Source organism: Leptopilina heterotoma, unplaced genomic scaffold (assembly GCF_015476425.1).
Source record: "Leptopilina heterotoma isolate Lh14 unplaced genomic scaffold, ASM1547642v1 Lhet_198, whole genome shotgun sequence".
In the NCBI taxonomy this organism is placed as follows: domain Eukaryota; kingdom Metazoa; phylum Arthropoda; class Insecta; order Hymenoptera; family Figitidae; genus Leptopilina; species Leptopilina heterotoma.
In genome coordinates, this window is record NW_025110914.1 from 140,042 (window position 1) to 163,948 (window position 23,907).

The 23,907-nt window shown below is 22.4% G+C and overlaps 3 protein-coding genes across 6 annotated transcripts; 2 read left to right on the forward strand and 1 right to left on the reverse strand.

Annotated features, from left to right (window-relative positions):
* The first annotated feature begins 100 nt into the window (after positions 1-100).
* On the forward strand, positions 101-4,177 carry LOC122501046. 2 transcript variants are annotated; one of them, XM_043610275.1, is made up of 4 exons: positions 101-297; positions 417-828; positions 2,680-2,878; positions 3,910-4,177. In XM_043610275.1, exons 1-4 carry the CDS (start codon positions 284-286, stop codon positions 3,987-3,989), a joined length of 705 nt encoding a protein of 234 aa, XP_043466210.1. In that variant the 5' UTR covers positions 101-283; the 3' UTR covers positions 3,990-4,177. The 2 variants fall into 2 exon arrangements, with proteins under 2 accessions (XP_043466210.1, XP_043466209.1); XM_043610274.1 differs by having other exon boundaries at positions 414-828; positions 3,910-4,173.
* Positions 4,090-11,996, reverse strand: LOC122501044 (mitochondrial 2-oxodicarboxylate carrier-like). Of its 2 annotated transcripts, none has more exons than XM_043610272.1 (7): positions 11,936-11,996; positions 9,155-10,008; positions 5,696-5,802; positions 5,543-5,605; positions 5,118-5,417; positions 4,552-4,694; positions 4,090-4,316 (listed from the first exon to the last, which is right to left on the reverse strand). In XM_043610272.1, exons 2-7 carry the CDS (start codon positions 9,327-9,329, stop codon positions 4,196-4,198), a joined length of 909 nt encoding a protein of 302 aa, XP_043466207.1. In that variant the 5' UTR covers positions 9,330-10,008; positions 11,936-11,996; the 3' UTR covers positions 4,090-4,195. The 2 variants fall into 2 exon arrangements, with proteins under 2 accessions (XP_043466207.1, XP_043466208.1); XM_043610273.1 differs by lacking the exon at positions 11,936-11,996 and adding an exon at positions 10,074-10,209.
* Positions 11,997-12,270: 274 nt separating this feature from the next.
* Positions 12,271-23,222, forward strand: LOC122501042 (ectonucleoside triphosphate diphosphohydrolase 5-like). 2 transcript variants are annotated; one of them, XM_043610269.1, is made up of 4 exons: positions 12,271-12,466; positions 16,939-18,090; positions 18,171-18,347; positions 21,107-23,222. In XM_043610269.1, exons 1-4 carry the CDS (start codon positions 12,446-12,448, stop codon positions 21,182-21,184), a joined length of 1,428 nt encoding a protein of 475 aa, XP_043466204.1. In that variant the 5' UTR covers positions 12,271-12,445; the 3' UTR covers positions 21,185-23,222. The 2 variants fall into 2 exon arrangements, with proteins under 2 accessions (XP_043466204.1, XP_043466205.1); XM_043610270.1 differs by lacking the exon at positions 12,271-12,466 and adding an exon at positions 12,659-12,813.
* The last annotated feature ends 685 nt before the right edge of the window (positions 23,223-23,907 follow it).

Consider the following 23,907-nt stretch of genomic DNA (forward strand, 5'->3'; position numbering starts at 1 on the left):
CAAATATTCCACTTTTCGGGCCTAATGGCGCAATCCGATTGGCTGAGAAATGAGAATAAATTAATTCCTTTGAAAACTCATGCTGCTAACTTCATTCATATTAAAATAAAAAATATTTATTTCTTTCATTCACTTTTTTTTCTAATTTATAAAGTGTAAACAATCACTGACGTTAACATTAATATTATTAAATTTGTAAAAAAAAGTGTCACCTCCAATAAGTGCTTTAAAATACGAATAAACTTTCTATCTAATTAAAGAGAAACATAATTATTTATATAAAATGGCAGAGCCAAGGTATGTATTTAAATAAATTAAATATTGAGATTGATTTTCAATTAGAACTCGTGAAAAGTGGATTGAACGATTCTAATAATAAATGAAAAATATAAATAATTTATTGTATTTTAAAGTAGTCAGAAAAGAAGACCGGAGCGAAAGCCTCGCACGTCTGGAGCGAAACCTTCAATGTTCGGAAAGGACGTTAGATCACATCTTCGTAAAGCGAAATTTAGAAATAGTCGTAAAAAAATTGACGAGACAGAGGAGGAAAAGGAAGCAAGGATACAGAAGCACTTGCCTCCCCCTCAACCGAAAATACATTCTTTTTCCGACGAGGAAAACGAAAGAAACGAGGAATCAGAGGAGGAGTTCTTAAGTTATGTCAAAGCCACTGTTTCAGATGACAGAACGTACAATTCCAAGGACGATTGTTGTTCGGGCTGCTGCAAATCTTGTGGACTTTTGTCACACGATTTGACGTATTTAAAAAATGATACCAAGTCCAATGTTCGTAGGGAATTTGAAGATAGTAAAACACAGAAAGATGTATGTATCTTTGTCATTCGAAATACCTTTTTTTTTGTTCGTTTTACTTAATCAATTTCTTTACTGTGAACAATTCCACGTGAATTGATCTAATAAAAAAAATTAGATGTTCAAATGCATACAAATTCGATAGAAAATTTTCTATTTTAGATTTTATAATTTTTATACAGTGAATTTTAAAGTATTTTTCTGTACTTTTTAGTGCAGAAAATTTTTTTAGGTAAAACGCTTTTAATTCCTCTTTTTTGAAAAATAAATCTTATTTTTCAATTAGTAGGTAAAAGTAATAAATTTTTTACACGAATACATTCGGACAAATGGTTATTTAATATAAAATTCACTCCAACGTTTCAAAATCAAAACGATTTCCTCTTCAGGGAGTCAATAAATAAAATGTTTTACATTACATGTCGAAGAAATTAAAATTTTTTTGCCAAAAATTGGAATGTGTCATTTGGAGTTAGTAACAACCCGGAAACGTAATCCATGGTCAAAAACAATTTATAAATAATAAAAACGACAATTTTCAATTTTTACAGAAACTACCTCATTTTTTATTATTTTTTAAAATTATTTTCATTGGAAAGCTGAAATTTTTTCCAATCTTCTATCTATATATTAATAATCATTGTATTCCGATATAATCTGTTCGTCAATTTGATGTTAGTTGTTTGCTTTTTTGTTTTCTAACTTTTGAAATAATTTTTCTTTTTAAATATTTTCAATTTTAAAATTAGTGTTTTAAAAATCATTAAATTCTTGCAAAGAATTTTATTATTTATGGAAATAAATGAATTGTCGCAAAGGATTTTACTAAAATTTTTAAAAAATCCTAATTAAATTCTTTTGAAGAATTTTTTCGAATTTTTTTTTTTAAATATTGGAGTTTCTTTAATTATTTTTATTGAAAATTTTGAAAGTAATCGAATTTTATAAACAATTTCTTTCAAGTTTTTAAAATAATCTTGTTTCTTAATAATTGAAATTTAACATTTAATTATTCAATTTTATTAACATTTTTAGAAAATAATCCTAGAATTTTATTACAATTTTTTTTGAAGATAATTAAATTCGTTTGAAGAATTTTTTTTAAAATAATTAATTAACAATAAATAATTTACAACCAATTTTTGTTACTGAATCGGTATTTGTTTTAATTTAATACGTAAAAACGACTTTGATCTAAAGCCCCCTTTGTTCTAATTCGACAATTTTTTAGTACTAAAAAGTAAAATTATAAAATTCATTTAAAAAATTTAATTTAAAATACTTTCCAAAATTTATTTCTTTAGACTTGTTTTTCCATTTTTATGAATTTTAACAATAACATAGTTTTTTTTAATAAAAAAATAGTGGAAAATTAACAAATTTCTAGAAATTTTACAAACCTTCTTTTTAGTATCCTCTGAAAGTACTGAAAACAATAAATTATTCTTGAACTTATTTCTTGGAAAAATTTTGATTGATTTTTTAAAAAAATTATTTGAATTTTTGAATATTATGTACCTATTATTTAATTAAAAAACTTTCGAAGAATATAAATTTTGTAATATTTATTGAGTTTAAAACAATTAAATTTTAGACGAATTTTAAATAAACTTTCTTTTTCTTGAATAATAATTAAATTCTCGAAGAATTTTCTAAAAATTATTAAAAGTAATTGATTTAGTGAAGAATTTCATTTAAAAATTCTAGAAAATAATTGAATATTGGAAGAATTGCTGTAAGAATTTATAAAAAGAATTAAATTGCAAAAGGTTTTAAAGTAAAAATTAAAATAAAATACTTTTATTATTTTAACTCTTTATTGAAAAATAGATTATATGTATTAAATTTAATTATTCTTTTTAGGATACAGAATTGACAATTACAGTGAGTAATGAAGAAAGAACAGAAATTGATGAGAAAAATGCTTCTGGTGATTGTAAAAATGATAAAACTTCGGAAATTGATAACCTTGAAGATGAATTAGACACTCTTTTAACAATGGATGCACCGATTTCAAAAATTCCTATGCTTTCTCAAGTTATTTCCAAATCGAAAATAAAAGGTAAAACTATTTTCCATTAATACTTTTCAATTTTAATGTTAGTTAATTAATTAAACATCTTTTATTTATATAATTTATGGATTCCAAAAAATATTGAATTAATTAAAGTTAATTGTTTGTAATTTTTTACATTCGTTTTTTTATGTTTAGTAGTAATTTTTACGAGGCCTTTATACGGTTTAAATAATTATATTTAATTATTTTAATATTTTTGGAAGCGATAAAATTATTTAAATCAAAACATCTTTTATTTAAATATATTTAATTATATTAAATATATTCTATTTTAATGATTTTCAAATTAATTATATTATTAATTACCTATATTCAAATTGTAGGAAAACAACAAAACTAACATACAATCGGACAAGTAGTTTTTAATAAAAATTTGCTTTAACATTTAAAAATCTAAATGATTTTTTTTATTAGGGAATTTATCAAAATAATGCAATGAATAAAATTAATTAAGATGAATTAATAAAAAAAAATTTTTTTTCTACTTTTAAACGAACTGATGGACGCTTTTTTAAAATGAAAATTAGTAGAAACATTAAATTTAAAATAAAAATATATAAAATTAAGAAATTAAAAATAAAAAAAATAAATTTAAAAGACATACAAAATTATAATGAATTAAGAATTGAAAAATAATAGAAAATATACAAAAAGGAAATTGAATTTGAATTTCGAAAAGTTGAAATAAATTTTTATTATAAACCACTGGTCTATAGGTTAGTTAAAAATTTTTTTAATTAATTAGAACAAAATTAGTAAAAGTAATTAAATGAAAATCAAGTAATGAAGGTGTTTCTTATGTTTTATAAATTTTTTTCAAGCAAAAAAATATGTTATGCAGATCAAAGAAATTCAAAAGTAAATTTACCTTTAGGAAAACCATTTGTTTGTTTCTTCTATATTTATTCTCAAAGTACAAAAATATAAAATTTTTTCAATCATTTTACAACGTTTAACTATTTTTAATTTATTCTAAAGTATAAAATAGATTGAAAAATTACGTTTTTTTTTTGTAGAGCCTATGTACACATTTGGTACTGTACCAACAAAATCTGTGGATCTTGAAAATTGGCTTGAAACTGTTTTGGATGTTTAGTTCTCATTGCACCGAATTCTGTGTTTCAGAGTTATTTTTATGTTTTCTGTGTGAAAAGGAACACAATGTTTTGGTGATATTGAAAAAAGTGTATTTGTTCTTTTGTTTTGTTTTCTTTTCGACGAATATGCAGAAAGACTAGTTCGATTGTCCGATAACATTGAAACGTCGTCAATTACAATTGTGAATAGAAAGAAAGATAGTATTTAATTCTTCAGCTTGACTGTGAGGTAAGCGTGCATGTAGTCATAGACAACTAACATTATTGCTCCGCCGGGACCTAGTCGTAAAACTTTTGGTAATAATCCTTTGTAAAGGGCTCTGAATCTGTTGGAAATATTTGAAAAATTCATATTTTTCTATTTTACTTCAAAAATGAAAATTAATGACTAAGTAATAAATAATTTTAAATTATTAATAAAATTGGTATTCGAAGTTTTTTTTGTGCAAATTATCCTACAGGATTGCCACAAGTCATAGAAATCAGGGAAAAGTCAGGGAAAAACAAAATAAAATTTTTGGTCCTAAAAGATTTACAATTATATATTTTTAATATACATACCCTTCTTGTCTATAAACAGTAGCGATTGTTCTTAACGTTCCTCTATACTCATTATTTTGTGACCCTTGAATACGACTTTTGGCCACGTCGAATGGAATATTTAAACAAGAGGCCATTGTTCCAGCCGAAAAACCAATGCCGACCTAAACAAGTTCCAAAAAATATTCATTCCGGTAATTAGGAATAATTAAATTAAGTGATACATATTACGTATAATCAGTGACGCAATTAATGATTAAATTAATTATTTTTATTTTCTAAGCGAGGCATTCTATTTCAAACTGATTTTCAAATGAAAATAATTGAATTCTCGAAAATAATCCAAAAAAAAATTGAATCAATTAAAAGTTTTGTCAAATTTCATTGAAATAAATTTTAATAGTTGAAAGAATTTAATTCTATTACATTCAAAACTTATTTTGAAATATTAGTATTTTTGAAGAAAAAAAAAAATACATTTTTTAAAAAATAATACATTTAAAAAAAAAAAAACTCTATAAACTTGATAGTTGAGAGTTCGAAAAGTTAATAGAAATAGGTACATATTAAATATTATTAAAACGTACCTTCATTAAAAAATTCAATTTCGGATCGTTGCTCACTGGAAGATAGCCTTTAACGGAATGATAAAATCCTAAGTAAACTAAATTAAAAACGCCATTTCTCATAACTGTTGCACTTAATCCCTTATTAAGACCATTAAAACCAAATCCATTTTTTCTAATAATCTCTCTTGTCACAGCGAACGTCGATGGAGTTTCAGTCATCTTCTTACGATTCGATTGCAATTGCACTTTAATAACTTCAAATGGATTTACGAATATACCTTCCGTCATGCCAGCGAAAAATCCAGCCAATGCGAATGTCTAATTGAAAACACATTTGAATTGTTATTATAAGTTATGTTCTCTATAATCTGAGATAAATGAAGATAATATGAAAACTTTTTTATTATGGAAAAAATATATGAATAAATAATTATATTACTTACTATGGGAGTTGGAGCACTGGCACCAAAGAGGAAAAGCGGTTTATATTGCTCGAAAGAAAAGAACTGTGAAAAAAGGTAATTTTACTCTTGTCCGTTTAAATTTAGATTGAATACTGGAATTATTTTAATTCTTTTCTATTAACCAATTATTACCTTCACGGCTCTTTTTGGAGTTTCAGATAAAATTGGCGGTAATATTCCTTTCCAGAAAGAAGCGAGGCCTTCATTTTTGTACATCTTTTTCATACAGTCTCCGATTCCTGAATAGTGAATTTTTTCAATTGACATTATTCTAGAGTTTCTTTCCCGCTTTTATAGAATATCATTTTATAAAATGCAGTTTTAAAAAGAAACGATGCCAATTCAGGAGAAAATAATAATTGGAGTTGTTACAAAAATTTAATTTTGAAAAAATTTTCAAAAGTTTTTAAAAAATTTCAAGTACATACTTTTTGGAATTAAATAACTTATAAGAATATTTAACAGAAAACATGAAGAAAATGATCACTCCGAGTCTTCGACTCAGAGTAATAAATTTCTCCATGTTTAATAATAATTAAAGATGACCGAGTGATAAAATCATTATTTTGCATTATAAAAATATTGATACTGCAACTTCTTTAAAATTAATTTCATAATTTCTATTCAATTATTATTTTCTACAATTTTAGTAATTTTAATAATTTTTAATAAAGTTTTTTGAGAATTCTCAAATCCATTTGTTTACAATTCAATTTTACGAAATTTCGATTTTTCGAAAATTCTTTAATTACATAAATATATTTTAGGAAATAAGAACTTTAAATAATTTTAAAAAAAGTCGAATTAAAATTAAAACTTTTTACAAATTCAATTTTTTTTTAAATTCATTCTATAATGCTTTTAATATTCAATTATTATCTAAAATTTTAATTGAAATTAATTTTTTTAAATCAATTTTTTTTAGAAAATTCTACGAGAATTCAATTATTTAAATACAAAAGTAAATAATTTATTGAATAATTGAATGTTTCTTAAAATTGAGTTCTCATAAAAAATTTTGTCAACAAATTTTTAAATATGTCTTTTGACGAATTTTAATAAAATTTTTAAGAATAATTACATTTTTCAAGGAATTTGATTAAAATAACTAAAAATAATTTAAATTCTGCAATGTCTTTTTTATTATTTATGAAAATAATTGAATTCCTCAGAAAAATATTATTATTTTTGAAGATAATTAAATTTCTGCGAAGAATTTTATTAGGTACTTTTAAAAACAATTGAATTTCTGCAATAATTTGTAACTTGTCCGAAATTAAATTTTTTTTAGTGTTTTTAAACTAAAATTCTTCTATAAATCCATTATTTTTAATAATTTTTTAAAAAGCATTTTTAGAATTTTTAATTTCATTGTTAAATTAATTTTTATTTGAAAATTCTGCTAAAATTCAATTATTTAAATAAAAAAATAATTTATTGAATATTTTAATGTTTCTTAAAATCAAATTCTCATAAAGAATTTTATTAATAAATTTTTAAATAATTGAATTCTTTTGGCGAATTTTAATAAAATTTTTAAGAATAATTACATTTTTCGATGAATTTGATTTAAAATATTGTATTAAAAATAATTGAATTCCTCTGAAATTTTTATTATATATGCTAATAATAACAATTGAATGTTTCTTAAAATTGAATTCTTATATAAAATTTTATCATCAAAGTTTTAAATAATTGATTTCTTTTGATGAATTTTAATAGAATTTTTCAGAATTATTTAAAAAAAATTATATCATAGAAACAATTTTTTTCTCAAAACTAATGCTTAAAAAGTAGTAAAAATCAAATTTTTATTAGGCAATTTTTTGTGGATGCAAAAACATAATTTCTTCAAAATTACACATGAGAATTTCAAAATCTATGAATTTTTAGGAGAAAATAAAATTAATTAAAATTAGGTCAAAATGTTTTTTAAATTTTATCTTATGACCACGATTTTATTTTTCACAAAAAATTACAATAATAAAATTTTACGGAATATTTAATATTTTTTCTCCATACACTAATAGTTAAAAATATCGGTACATCCTCCCTTTAATTAGTTAATAAAAGAATTTTTTTAAATTTTGAATCTAAAATTTTTTAAAAATTGAAGTTGATATTCAAAATAAAAAATTTTATACCAAAAAGAGAAATCTTCAATTAACCAACGTCAATACTAAATAAATATAATATTACAATGTCGTCAATATTATAATCAATGATTGCAATTTTTCAAAAATTTGACAATTTTTTTAATCGTTAAATAATTGTAATAATAATTAATATTATTATATTTTATTAAATTAATTTACTCGTATTCGATTTTATGCATTTTTTAAAATTAAATTTCAATTTTCGTCAAATTGACATCAAATATTGATGCCAATTTGATAAAAATCAAAATTTTTTCTATTTGATGATAAAATTAATAGAAAATTGGATAAATTGATGATATATTCTAATATTCGTTTGAACAAATATTTTTTTCAAAAATTCATCAAAATAAAAAAATTCTTTATAAATTTATTATTAAATTTCAGTTTTTTAACTAAAGTAATTACTTTAACTATTATTCACTCTACAGATCTCGGTTAAAGTATTTCATGAAAATTTTTGAAAATCGAAGTTTAAAGAATTTTAATTGCAAATTCTAAAAATAATTAAATTCTTAAAAGTTTTAATAATTTTCGTCAATTCGACTAATCAATTTGATATCAAATCGATGAACAATATCTTTTGAGTTAGATTTTATGCATTTATCTATTAAAGATCAATTATCTTCAAATTGAGATCAAATTGACGACAATTTGATGAAAGACAAAATTTCTCATTGCAATAGAAAAGTAGATAAATTAATAATATAATTCTAATGTTCGTTATAGAACAAACAGCTTTTACTTTAAATTAATAATGTCAAAATTTCGTAAAAATAAAAAAAAATGTATAAATTTATACCCTGTTAAAAAAATTACGTGTAATTACGAGTGATTACTTTTACTAGGGTTAAATTTTATTTTTCAACCGAAAAATAATTACTTTAACAATTATTCATTTCACAGCTCTCGGTTAAAGTATTTTATAAAATATTTTGAAAATATAAGTTTGAAGAATTTTAATTGCAAATTCTAAAAATAATTAAATTCTCAAAAGTTTTAATGAAAAATCTTAAAATAAAAATTTGAAAATGATAAATTTATTAAAAATTATCTTCAAAAAATTAATTTAGTACTGAGAAATGTGATAATATTGATAATATGATAATATTGATGAGCCATTTCTGTTTGGGTATGTTCTATTTTGGTTCTATTATTTGAATACAACAGTTTACGTGGAATTGCTCTATTGAAAGATACCGCTGTAGATGTATTAATTTTATTATGAAATATTTCAATTAAGAAATTTATCGCTTTAGAAAAAATAGATTTTTTTTCCTTTTTTAAAATTTTTTTTCAATTAATAACAATATAGTTAAGTGTGAATCGATAATTTACTAAAAGTTTTGAATAAACAAAAGGCATGAGAAGACGAAGACTTTGTGAAATTCCTAATTTCATTGAATTTAACCGAATGACCTTATAATATACTCACCAGTATAATATAAAGGATCAACTTTGTTTGTTTTCACTTGAAGTTGAAATCTCGTCTTCACGAGATCCATTGGATGCATAATGCAGACTTCCACAAAACCTGCCGAACCTCCGGCTCCGATTTGAATAACCGCTTGTTTAAATAGACTCGACGATTTTGAATTTGAATGCGACATTTCTAGTTTTCTTCTTCACGAAACTTAAACTATTTTTTTCCAATTTTAAATATATTTCGAATTTTTTTTGGAAAACGTTATTGTTTAAAGTGCAATATTTCAAGTAGTACAAAGGACAAAAATATGTTTTTCGAAAAATTTTCAAAAGAATAATTCACAATTGTAAAAATGGAAAAAAGTTACATTAACATGAAAAATGGGTTGCGGAAAAAATGATTTGCACTTTTTTGAATTAAAATTCATTTAAAATGTAAAATTTTCTACAGAATTCACTATAAATAATAAATAAAGATTATGAAGTTTATGTTTATCTACACACACACAAACACACTCGAATAAGAAGCAACAGATAGTTTCATCTGATGGTGCACTGCAGGGAGTTTGTGGCGATGAAAATCTATTTTTGAATCCATATACAATTCTAATACAACGGGGACTGGATCCTCTGTGTGACGTGTCCATTTAAAATGATTATTGAAGCATCTCACTCATCATAAACCTTGGGGGTCTGTGTCTCGCTTCTCCAAGATTAGATATTAAACTGCATTTTGTATATCAAAAAAATTATGTAACTGTTTATCTTGTTGCGATATATGGAAATCGCTTCTGTTTACATTACGTTTCCTTACAAACGTTCCACTCATTTTTTTTTTAATTCAAAAAATCATGATTTTTATCACTGAAACAAAAATTTTTCAAAATTAATTTTTTTTCTCATTTTGAGGAGACAATTTTAAAAATTACCTTTTTTGCTGATAAATTGCTTGAGCCTTGGAGATATTTTTTTTTTTTATAACTTCAAGGCAACTTTGAAAATTAATCTAAGGTATTAGTTTATTTCAATATTGATAACTACGTGCAGTTTATAATTAGAAGCTTGATTAGATTTTTTTAATAGTTACTTTTAATGCGACTATTAAAGAAAAAGGCTTAAAAATATTTATAGAATGTTTCTCAATTTTTTTGGTTTGTTTAATAATTATAGAATGAAGAGAAACTAATATCTATACGATTTTAATAAAGTTTTACAATATATTCTTCGAAAGAATTCAATTATTTTGATGAATATTAAAATTCTTCCCTGAAATTCAATTATTTTCAGGAATTTTAATAAAATTCTATCCAAAATTAATTTATTTTCATAAATAGCAATATTATTCGCTGAAATTCAATTATTTTCAAAAAGTTTAATAAAATTCATGTAAAAATTTCAAAATTTACTATTTTAATAAAATTCCCATAAAACTTCAATTATTTTCATAAATAACAAAAATTTCGCAGAAATTCAATTATTTAAAAAAGAATAGACATACATTTTTTCAAAGCAAATCAATTATTTAAAGTTTTTTTTATAAAATTCTTCGCAATAATTCAATTATTTTTAATCAAATTCCTCGAAAAATGTAAATATTTAAAAAAATTTTATTAAAATTCGTCGAAAAAATTGAATTATGTATAAAAATATTTTTAAAAATTCTTGTTAAAATGTCAATTAGGTAAATAATTAAATAATAAAATTCTTCTACAAAGTTCAATTATTTAAAAGAAATTTTTTAATAAAATTCTGCACAAACATTTAATTATTTTCATAATTAATAAAAAATTTTCCAGGAATTCAATTATATTATAAAAATTTTTTTTATAATTTTCTTCACAATAACAGAGAGAAACTGCAATAATTCCATTATTTTCAAAAATAATAAATTTTTTTTTTAAATTCAATTATTTTCATAAATAATAAAACTCATCATAGAATTTCAATTATTTTTAAGGTAATTGTAATATAATTTTAATAAATAACTTATTTATTTTTGTATTTCAATACTTAAGTTCCCGTTGAATTTTCAAATAAAAATTGATTTAAAAAATAATTTCAGTTAAAATTTTAGATAATAATTGAATATTAAAAGCATTATTGCGTAAACTTTTAGAAATAATTGAATTTTTGAAAATGTTTTAAATTAAAATCTTTGAAAATTGGTATTTTTCATAATTTTTAACTAACAATTCTAAAGAATTAATTTTTTTGAAAAAGTTTAATTGAATTTTTTTGGAAATTATCTCAAGTATTTTATTTTCTAATATATATTTAATTGAAGAATTTCCGAATAATCAAAATTTTCGTAAAATTGAATTGTAAACAAATAGATTTAAAAATTTTCAAAAACATTTTCCAAAATTATTAAAAATAATTTATTTAAGGGCATTTGAACCTTGATGACGTTACAGATTGTTCAAAGCATGTGTGACGTCATCAAGGTTCAAATGCCCTTAAAGAAGAAATTTAGTTAAAAACTCAAAAAAAAATAATTATAATTGAATTTTGGAGAAGTTATTTTAATAAAATTTTCCTATAGAATTCAATTGTTTAAAAAATTTTTTAATAAAATTCTACGCAAACATTTAATTATTTTCATAAATAATAAAAATTTCACAGGATTTCAATTATTTACAAAATTTTTATAAATTTCTTTTCAATAATTTAATTATTTTCATAAATTCTTAATTCCTATGGAAAAATAATAATTAATTTTTATTGATGTTTTCGAATAATTTTACAATTAAAGAAATTTGAAAATGAATGTAAAAGAAAATTTTTTTAGTACCTAATAATTTTTGGAGTGAATCCGAATATTCTCTAGGGTCAGGGAAAAAGTCAAAATTTTGTTTGTAAAAACTTGTCTAAAGTGTAGAATTGAAAAGTAAATTTATAAATACAAGAACAATAATGTAAATGAAATAAAATGACAAAAGAAATTAATTTTTCACTTTTGTCGAAAATTAGACACATTGTTGATAAACACATTTTACTATTTTTTTTCCTCGTGTAGTAACTACTCTTACCGTAAACTAAGTTATTCTAAATTTTCCTATACTATTAAATAACCTTGAACTATGTTATCTTTTGCTGTGTCATGGTGACGGAATTTAAAGTGATGATTATTAGTTATCGTAAAATATTACTTTTGATGAATGGTGACATTTAGAAGTTTGCGCCTTGTAAAGTATTTAAAATAAGAAAAGAAACAATTATCTCTTTCTCAATTTCAAAAAGTACGTTATTAGTTCGCGATAATTTTTTCAGTCTTTCCACTGCCAAGAACAGATCAAGAAGGATGTCGGTCAGAAAAAGGAAGGTAAAATTACTTAATTTATATAATTATACTACTTATACTATTATTTTATTTTTTGAGTTAAAAAGAGACCAAGAGAGAAGAATAAGTTTTAAACAAAAGTCAAATCCGAATTCGCATTGTTGTTATCACGTGACTCATGTTCAAGATATTTTTTGTTTTTTTTTTTTAAGAAACGAGACATGTCAACTGTCAAAATATTTCAAGGATTTTAACATAACCTCTAATTTCTAAACGTCATATCAAAAGATCAAAACTGCAACAGATGATGAGAGACGAAAGTTTATTGCCAATTAGTTAAAAAAATCACATGAATTATTCGAAATTAAATATAAATGCGTTACACGATTGTAAGTGTTGTTGAAAAATATATTATAGAGAAATATGTTTTCTTAGTTTCTCAAAATAAATCTGTTTCCAACTTTTTGAGGTTAACTTACATTTTTTAATTTTATTCGCACAAAAAGCATAAAAATCTATTAAAATAACTTTTTTTTTTGTTAAAATTATGTATAAATAACAAGTTGGAATCCTTGTCAATTTGTTTATTTCGTATTTTGTAGAAAGAACAATTACTGGAACGGAAAGAAATCTTTTTGTCTTAGAACTTTGACAAGAGTTGAATCATTTGAATAATAATTTGTGTTTATTTATTTATAGAATTTCAGTTTAAGATTTTTAATTTTTCAATAATTTTTTTGTTTGATTTGATTCATTAACTATTCGATAATAATACCACGAGATTCACATCAAAATTACGTAATTTAATACTCGAACCGATAAAAGTAGTGTCAACCTTAGAATTAATTCCAACATTCTTTTCCACTTTTGTCCCCTTTTTTCAATTTTTACACCTTTTTCACCTTTTTTAATGATTTGTTACCTTCTTTCCCTTTTCTGGTGATTTGTCCCCTTTTTCACTGTCTTCTAATAAAAAATACAGGAGTTTTTCCTTTTTTCGAAATATATTTCAAAGTGTAATCATAAAATTTAGACTCAAAGAATATGGGCATATCTCTGGAACCTTTAACTTTCATGTCCCTCGCATATATTTCGATAATTTCAATAACTTTTTACTTTATTTTTGTTGGAAATATTAAAGCTTGATAAGATGAATCAGTTCCAAAAGGTTTTACATTAATTTATTAAATATATCAATAATTATTCCAATCTGAGTGCCCGATTTTTTACAATATCTACTTGTCCCTAACCATACTCTCGGATGGGTTAAACGATAAAACTTTGTAATGAATAAGAGTTACTAATTCTAAGACGCATCTTTTTAAAGTTAATTAAACAGTGAACACTTTTCCGTATGAAAATTAAAAATTTGTTAATTTTGAAAAAAGTTATAAGCTTTCAAACGTTGTCCCTCACTTTTAACCTTTTTGATCGTAATCGAGATATTTATCATTTTTCATTAATAAGACAAATGGCACATCAAAATGACTTACGGGAAATAAAAGTTCAAATTATTAGAATTATTTTGAGACATAGTAAATTGATGTGCCTCGTGTCTTCAAAAAACTGTTGTAATTTAAATAACAGAAAACACGCGCGTACAAAATTTGAAAACGACCGTAATTCGAGTGATACTCCACGAAAATCAAATAAAAGTATTTTAAAAGTACTTGTAAATATTTTCGCATGTGCCATTTAACATCCCGTGAATGTGCTTCAAGAAAAAATACTTTATTGCAAAGATAATGTAAAAATATTTGTCAATTACGGTCGACCGTAATCAACCAAAAGTTTTTAGAAAAGAAATTGTTAAGTATGAAGTTGTCGATTCTCACTTTTTTATAGAAACTGTTAATAAATAAAACTGAAGGTTAAGTTTCAATGTTTATATTTTGATTTTTTAGACAGAATAAATGATCGAAAAAAATAGGATATATAAGAAAAAAGAAAAATAGAAAAAAATGAATAGAAATTGGAAAGTTTATGAGTGTTAAATTTAAATAAAATGTATCTGGAAATTGCAAGGTAAACTTTATACATTATAATTTCATATTTTTACAATTCAGTTTAATTAAAATCTATTTTTAAAATAAAAACCATTTTAATTTTTTAGTAATTCAAACAAAAAATAAAAGAAAAGTAATGTTAATGACTAGTAATAATATAATAAATACAAAAGTAATATATTATATAATAATATAATTATTATATTATAAATTATAACCCCTCAGTTAATTACTTTCAACTGTTTTCGATTCTAAAAAACAAACACCTGTTAAATATTTTTTTGTTGCACGTTAAAAATAATTCGCAATTTTAAATAGTTTATAACTTTTTGAAGACGAATCATTTTATCTGTCCACTTGGATATTTTGAAAGCTTATTTCTTAAAGTTTATGTAGACAGAGTTTCAATACTGTGCTCAATAAAAAATTAACAAATTTTTTCTCATTGAAAAGTTAAAGGTTCTAGAGATATGCCCATATATTTAAAATTTTTCTTAATATTAAAGTAATTTTCTATCAAAGAGTCTGAAACTGTAAGAAATTTGAGTATTAAATGGAGGGTTCACCGATATTTTAATTTATATCCAGAAAATAATTTAAATATTCCACAAAATTATTTTTAAGGTAATTTTTTATGAGTAATTCAATGGTAAAAAAATCAAATAGGTTGGAAAATATTTTGCCACTTTTTGAATTTTTATTTTTACATATTTTCAATTTTGAAGTATTAATGTATTGAAAATCATCGAATTGTTGTAAAGAATTTTATCAAAAATTTGATAATAATATAATTCCTTCGAAGAATTTTATTATTTAGGAAAATAATTGAATTCTATCAAAGAATTTTGTTAAAATTTTCGCAAATTCTAATTAAATTTTTTTTGAAGAATTTCTTTGAATTTTTGTTTAAAGTAGCTAATGGAGTCTCTTTAATAATTTTAATTAAAAATTTTGAAAATAATTAAATTTTATGAAGAATTTCTTTCAAGTTTTTAAAATAATTGTGTTTATTAAAAAATGAAATAAAACATTTAATTATTGAATTTTATTAAAATTTTAGAAAGTAATTGAATTCTTTTGAAATATTTTATAACGAATTAAGAAAAAAATTGAATTCTTTTGTGAAATTGTTTTGAATATAATTGAATTTTTGATATAAGAATTTGACTATTTTTTAAGATAATGAAATTATTCAAATATAAGGATTTATTAAAATTTTAGAAAATCCTAATTAAATTTTTTCGAAAAATATTATTAAATTTTTTTTAAATATTTAATTCTTTCGTGACATTTAATTAAAATTGTATTAAAAATAATTGAATTTTTGCAAACAATTTTACTATTTATAAATGAAATTGAATTCTTTCAAAGGATTTATTAAAATTTCAGAAAATAATTGAATTCTTTTGAAATATTTTATAAAGAATTCAAAATTCAATTCTTTCGTGAAATTTTTTTTAAAATAATTGAATTTTTGCAAAGATTTTATAACAAATTAAGAAAAAAATTGAATTCTTTCGAGAAATTTTTTTTGAAAATAATTGAATTTTTTCGAAAATTATTATTAAACATTTTTAAAAATTGAATTCTTTTGTGAAGTTGTTATAAATATAATTTAATTTTTTATAAGAATTTTACTATTTATGAAGATAATTAAATTATTCGAAAGATTTATTAAAATTTTAGGAAATCTTAATTGAATTTTTTCGAAAAATTTTATTAAAAATTTTTAAAATATTGAATTCTTTCGTGACATTTAATTAAAATTGTATTAAAAATAATTGAATTATTTTGAAATATTTTATAACGAATTCAAAATTGAATTCTTTCGTGAAATTTTTTTGAAAATAATTGAATTTTTGTAAAAATTTTATAACGAATTAAGAAAAAAATTGAATTCTTTCGTGAAATTTTCTTGAAAATAATTGAATTGTTTCAAAAGGATTTATTAAAATTTTAGAAAATAATAATTCTAATTAAAAAATAAAAATAATAATAAAATTAATTCATAATTGAAAATAAAAAATTTTGTAAATTTGCATATTTATAATAAATTGTTAAATTAGTTAAAAAAATAAGCAAGTGAATTTTTATATAAATAAAATTGAATAATAATAGTATTTTTAGCAGTTTCAGCCTAAAAACAAAGATTTTTGTCAAAAAAATGCTTCAAAAATTATGAATATAAATTTTTTCGCTTAAAATTTGTTATCTAGATTCTACAAAATTATGCATGGATTTCAAAATCTAAAATTTTTGAAGAAAATAAAAATTCAGAAAGGGTGAAAATATTTTCTGACCTACTTTATTTTATGAACATTGAATTCTTCACAAAAAATTACCTTAAAAATAATTTTGTAGAATATTTAAATTATTTTCTTGATATAGTTAAAAATATCGATTTTTGTCCTTTTTTGAGGATAAAAGTTATTGTAATGCATGGAAAGAATAATTTTCTTAAATAAATAAATAGATTTTAATTTACTAAAGAAATTTGAATTTTTTCAGTTGAGGCTAGACGATGATGACAACATGTCGAGTTTTAATATGGCATCGAGGTCATCAAGCCAAAAGAAAACGTCAAAAACCACCATGAGACGATATTACACTTTAATATTCCTGGGATTTATGATATTCATCTACGTGGCGATAGCGAACGATTTAAAACCATTTCATCTTGGTGGCAAGGCAATCGACAGTGTGGCATTTTCCCTAAATTTACAAAAACCATTTTACGTTGTAATTATCGATGCCGGATCAACAGGAACGCGAGTATTGGCATTTGGCTTTCACTCCTCGATTATAAATGGAAATCTAGTTCTGGACAGTGAATTATTTCATCAGGAGAAACCGGGTTTGAGTTCATTCGCCGACAATCCAATTGAGGGAACAAAATCTCTACAAATACTCATCGATAAAGCAAAATCGGTAATTCCCCAGTCCGAATGGAATTACACTCCTCTCTTCATGAAAGCCACGGCGGGTCTTCGTCTACTTCCCGGTCACAAGGCAAACGATATTTTAGAAGTGACCCGAAATTTTTTGAAAACGTCCGGTTTTCATTTGAACGATAAATCGGTGTCGATAATGGAAGGCGTTGACGAGGGTATCTTCTCGTGGTTCACGGTTAATTTCCTTCTGGACAGATTTAATCAACACAGTCCACAGAGTACGGTTGCGGCTCTCGATCTCGGCGGTGGATCGACGCAAGTTACTTTCGCACCCGACGAGGAGAATATCAAAGAATTGAACGACTATATTTACAATATCAGCGCCTTCAATCACAATATGAGTATTTACACTCACAGTTATTTGGGCATGGGACTCATGGCTGCGAGGAAGGCGATTTTGGTGCCGGAATCGGCGGCGAAAAACGAGAACGGAATTGTCGAGATACACTCGGAATGTATTAATCCATTTATTAAGACGAAGTGGAATTATGCAGGTCAGGATTATCTTATAATGGGATCAGAGAAAGGTGCTACTAAAGTTTTTAAGAATCAAAATTATGCCGGTGGCGAGGATAAACGACCAATTGTTAAATTCCAAGATTGTTTGAGTTTAGTTGAAAATTACACGAGTACAATTAAGAGTAAACCGGTGGGACTTAATAAGCATGAGATTTATGCCTTTTCGTATTATTTTGATAGAACTACTGAGGTAAGACGTTTGCTAATTAATTCAATTTGTTTTTGATTAATATTTAATTTATGGTGTAAATAAATACTTTTTTTTTGTAGATTGGATTAATAGATCCATTCCAGGGTGGAACGATCACTGTTGGTGCTCTTTACAAAGCAGTGTTGGAAACTTGTGAATATGCGAATACGGAACAACCATTTATGTGCCTGGATTTAACTTTTATTTATTCCTTGTTGCGAAATACTTTTGGTCTCGAGCCTAAAACCAAACTCAATGTAAGTTTTTAAAAAAATATTAATGAGTTAAAATACTCATGCCTCGGATAGTATGACTTTTTACAATATTTGCAAAAAATGCGACTTCTTTTGGACTTATTTTGATAAAATGCGACTTTTTCGACTTTTCTTCCACATAACACCGCTTTTTTGGTGTAACTAAAAATGCAACTTATTTCAATTTTCATAGTGTGAAAATGAAAAATAACTATACAGGTTTGCCACAGGTCAGGGAATTCAGGGAAGAGTCAGGGAAAATAGAATTTGGCAGGGAAAAGTCAGGGATTTAAATTAAAAGTACTGGAAGAAATTAAATTTTTAGAATTCATAACAAAATTTTGAATTCTGGTGATTTTTTTTTGCCTTATAAACTATAAAATTACCACAAATTCTAATGCAAAACGTGCAAAACTATCAATTTTTTATATTTCTCACAATAATTTATTTTAAAACTTAATTCTTGAAGATCTATAATAAATAAAATTATTACTTCTAAATTATTTAATGAATAATTTTACTCAAATATTTCAAAATTAATTCAATTTTAAATGTGTTGTGTTTACAATCCTGAACGAACTTCAAAAGGTTTCAATTTTAAATTTTATAAAAATTTCCATTTTTAGTGAATTTAATTAGAAATTTTAAAGAACTTGGATATTTGAAAAATTTTAATAATTCAAATTCTTCTGAAATTTTAGTTAAATTTTTAAATATATATTTAATTAATTATTAAAAATAATTAATTTATACAAGAATTTTAGTAAAAACAGTAAAAAAAATGAATTTTGGAAAAGTTACAAATCATTGAAGAAATTTTAATTATTTGCAACATTAATAAAATTCTTCGCAAAAATTCAATTATGTTCAAAAATTTTTTTAAATTATCGTCAAAAATTCCAATTATCTTTATAAATAATAAAATTCTTCGAAATGCAATTATTTTCAAAAATTTTAATAAAATTCTTGGCGAAATTGAAATTATTTTCAAAAACTTTCCTCAGTTAAATGATTTTCAATATCTACTAATATTTTTACAAAGTTTACAAAAAGGTTACAATTATTTAAAAAAAATTTTATTAAAATTCTACTCCAAAATTCATTTATTTTCAAAAAAAAAAAATAAAATTCTTCACAGAAATTCAATTACCAATTTTTTATAAATTTCTTCTCAATTGGTAATTTTATTATTTTCATAAATAATAAAATTCTTTTCCAAAATTCAATTATTTCTAAAAAGTTTCCTCAATTCAATGATTTTCAATACCTACTTTTTTAATAAAAATTTTTCAAAAGAATTCAATTATTTAAAAAAAAATAATAATTAAACATTCAATTATTTTCATAAATAATAAAAATTTTTAAAGACATTCAATTATTTTCATAAATAATAAATATCATCGCAAAATTTCGATTATTTTTAATAAAATTTTAATCGAATTCCTCGAAGAATGTAATTATTCTAAAAAAATTTATTAAAATTCGTCGAAAATTTTTTATGAGAATTCGATTTTGAGAAGCATTCAATAAATTATTTATTTTTGTATTTAAATAATTGAATTCTCGTTGAATTTTCTAATAAAATTTGATGCAAAAATGAATTTTAGTTAAATTTTTAGATAATAAATGAATATTAAAAGCATTATACCATGAATTTTTAGAAATAATTAAATTTCAAAAGGCTTCAAATTAAAATTTTTAAAAAATTGAATTTTGAGAAACTTTAATTAAAAATTCTAAAAAAAAAATTAGTTTTTAGAAAAATTGTAGTTCCAATTTTTTTTTTAAGTTTGTGGAATTTTTAAATTTATTATTTAAATAAAAAACTTTTGAATAATGGAAAGGACGACTCACAAAAAGAACATAAATTGGTTCCCGATCAAATTTGTTAATATTTATTGATTATATTTGTTCTAAATTACTTTAACTCAAACATAAATCCAGAATCCAAAACAAATTTAACCGGGAACCAAATTCTGTACTTTTTGTGCGGGGTCCTTTCGTAATATTTATAATTGAAATCAATAATTGGATTTTAGTCGAATTGTAAGTGAACTCTTTTTTTTAAATAATTACATTCTCAAAGAACTTCCTCAAAATTATTGAAAATAATGAATTTACAAGAAAAATTTTATTTACAAATTCTAGAAAATAATTGGATTTTGTAGAAATTACAATCGGAATTTTTAGAAATAAATCAATTTGAGACAGTTTTAAATTAAAATTTTTTGTGAATGTCGATGTTTTGAATAAATTTAGTTAAAATTTCTACAGAATAGAATAATTTAAGAAGAATCGTACAATTGTAATTTTTCCAAATAATTAAATTTTTATTATAGAAATAAATTTTATATTTAAAAAAAATTATTTTAGGTATCATTTTTAAAAGTGATCGTTTACAATTTATTGGAATCTGAAACTTGTCAATTATCCGTTATTTATTGTAGCAGATTGAAAACAATAAAAATTTCAAATATTGATAAAAAACACTTTAAATTTTTTGCAATATAATTTGACAATTACAAACAATTGAATTACTAATAATTGCAAACAATTTTAATTACAAACAGCTAAACTAATTTTCTATTTTTTTCAATTTTCATAAAATCTTTCATGACTAGTTTGCCGTAAATGGTACAATAAATAAATTAAAAAAAATGATAATGTAATGTACGAAAAAAATTTAAGTAAAATATAAATAAATTTATTAAATAATAACAATCAAATACAATGAAATTAATATAATAATTTTGTGTTTTCAGCTTTTTAAAAAAATATCTGGCCACGAATTAAGCTGGGCTTTGGGATCAGCATTTAATGTATTACAAAGTGAACTTTGATATCCAAAGTAGATAGAATTTTAAAAAAATTTGTAACTTGATCCAGCGTGGAAGCCGAAACTCGAAACAAATATCTTCATTTCTTACGATCAGGTAAATTCCCATATTTTTAGTGCCTATTAGACATTTTTCTTATTATTTTTTTCTCTCCTTATAATTCCGTATCCTGAGTTATCGTATTTTGTACTCAAATCATAAAATTAAGAAACTTAAATTAAACACAGGGAAAAAAATTACAATCTTAAATAATTGTTATACGCAATATTTGCAGAAACAAATTTTTTACATTTATTGTAATTTCTTTATTTTTCGATAATTTTTTTAACAAAACATTTTACAAATATTTTACAATAATTAACAATGACAATTATTCGTCATTTAATATTAAGAACATTTATTTCCTTTTTTTAAATTTGATCCCAGGGACAAAAATTTTAAATCCGATTTTTCTTTTTAAATAAAAAAAATTTGTTACTTTTTTTTAAATTAGATAAAGACAATAAAAACTTTATTCGAGTTCTTTTTTTAAAAACTGATTTATATTATATTTATATTTGTATTTCATAAAAATATTGATTGCTATTTAATTTATAAAAAGAAGAATGAAATATCTACTATTTTAAACGCTACAAATATAATATACGAATTAAATGATGAAATTTTTGTAAATATGTAATATAACAATCCTCGATGTCTCTCGAGATGATTTCTGTCTCTCAATGAGCCAAATTATATTCTTGTACAAAAAATCTTCTTTCTTATAATTTCAATTTTCTATGTATTTTATTATCTGTCGATTTCCGATTTTTTTAATCCGAGACATTGAAAGATGTAAATTGAATTTTTTTTCGAAATCTCGTAAGTCGGATCCTGATCTTATTTATAATTTTCTTGAAATATTTTTTTATTATTAATTTTTAAATATAAAAAAAAATTTTTGAAAATATAAAAGCATGAAAAACTGTTTTTTTTTTAATTTAAATTTTTTAAGTTTATTATTTGCAGTTTAAATTAATAATGAATCAAAGAGTACACATTAAAATCTTTTAATGTCTCGAAAGATAATGTGCGTCTCTGTAAATCAATTTTCTAACAGTATTTGAAGAAAATACATTCTTCGGAAAAAAAAATGTTTTAAAAATGATTTTAAAATTTTTACTGTAAAATTAATTTTAAAATTTTTACACTACATTTTATCCATGTTTTTCAAATGAAAAAAATTTGTATTATCTTTAGTTAACATATTAAAGCTGAGGAATATTTTTTATCGACAAAAAAAATTCACATTAATTTTGTAATAATTTTGTAAAAAAAAATGAAAATTATTCATCTGAATACATTTTTTATTATCTGAACAAACATTCATATCATTAAAATATTATACCAATTTCTAAAAGAAATTATTTAATTTTTTGAACATAAAGAAATGTTGAATGTCGACCAAATTTTTGACGACAAAAGAAAATGTTTTCTGCACAAAATAAATTGAATTTCCTGAATTATAAGAACCAATATTTATAATTTAATACAATTAGAAATTCATCATTGAAAATAGAATTAAAATTTTCATTGATAATTGTAAATATCTAGATAATGATATCATCAGGTGCTACTAGCGATGATAAGACGATTTGTTTTTAAACAAATTGTTGTAGAAAAAATAATTATTCGGTTTGGAAACTTATTTTTATTTAACAAAACAATTTAATGTAACTAGACACTAAGTAGTAATTATTTTATAAACATATCACTTAATAGTTAATGTAGATAACAATATTTTATAATAGACTGATGATGATGATGATGATGATGATGATGATGATGATGATGATGATGATGATGATGATAATAAAATTTAACAATAATCGAGAAATAATCATTAGATTAATATTATGTGATTTAAGTATGTTTAGTACATGGTAGAAATTGCACAAAATTGTGATGTTTTAAATATATGTACCTAATAATTTCTGTACAGTAGAGAAAAACGAATCGACGATGTATAGTGCCTTTAAATAAACTTCTTTATTAAAACCAATTTTGATTAATTTTTAACTTTTCTTTTATATTTTTAATACAATTTGGATCAGAATTTCTCAAACAAAGCATCTAAAAAGAAAAATTTTTATTTTTCCTCGAAAATGATTTTTTTGTTTTCTATAGTGTCGAAAAAAGGTTCTGAAATTTTTACATAGGTCGAAAAAAATTTATTAGTACTATTAACAGTTTAATTTTTTAGTAAAGATAAAATATTTCTTTCTCGAGTTCCAGTTATGACCGATTTATGACATTCTCGATCGGATCTGGACAGATTATGAAATATTCTCATAATATAAAAAATCTCATTTTTTATTTTTATTTATCGTCTCATTGCTCGATTGTTTCTCGTTTGAAATAACATTAAAAAGAATTAACAGAGATTATTTAAAAATTTTATATTAATTTGCAAATTAAAATGTTGTCGAATAATAAAATAACAAAGGATTCAAATAAAAAGAGGAAAAGAAAACTAAGCTGGATATTTTTTTCTCCAAGAGTTGGAAAGTTTTATTTGAGATCAAAGTTGACACAAAAATTTAATTTTGTTTTTTCCTGATGCCCAGACAAAATTTTGACTTTTTTCCTGACCCTAAAGAATATTCTGATTCACTCTAAAAATAATTACAAAAATGTTGTTATTATATTTATTTACAAATTTATTTAATTGGAAAATTATTCGAAAA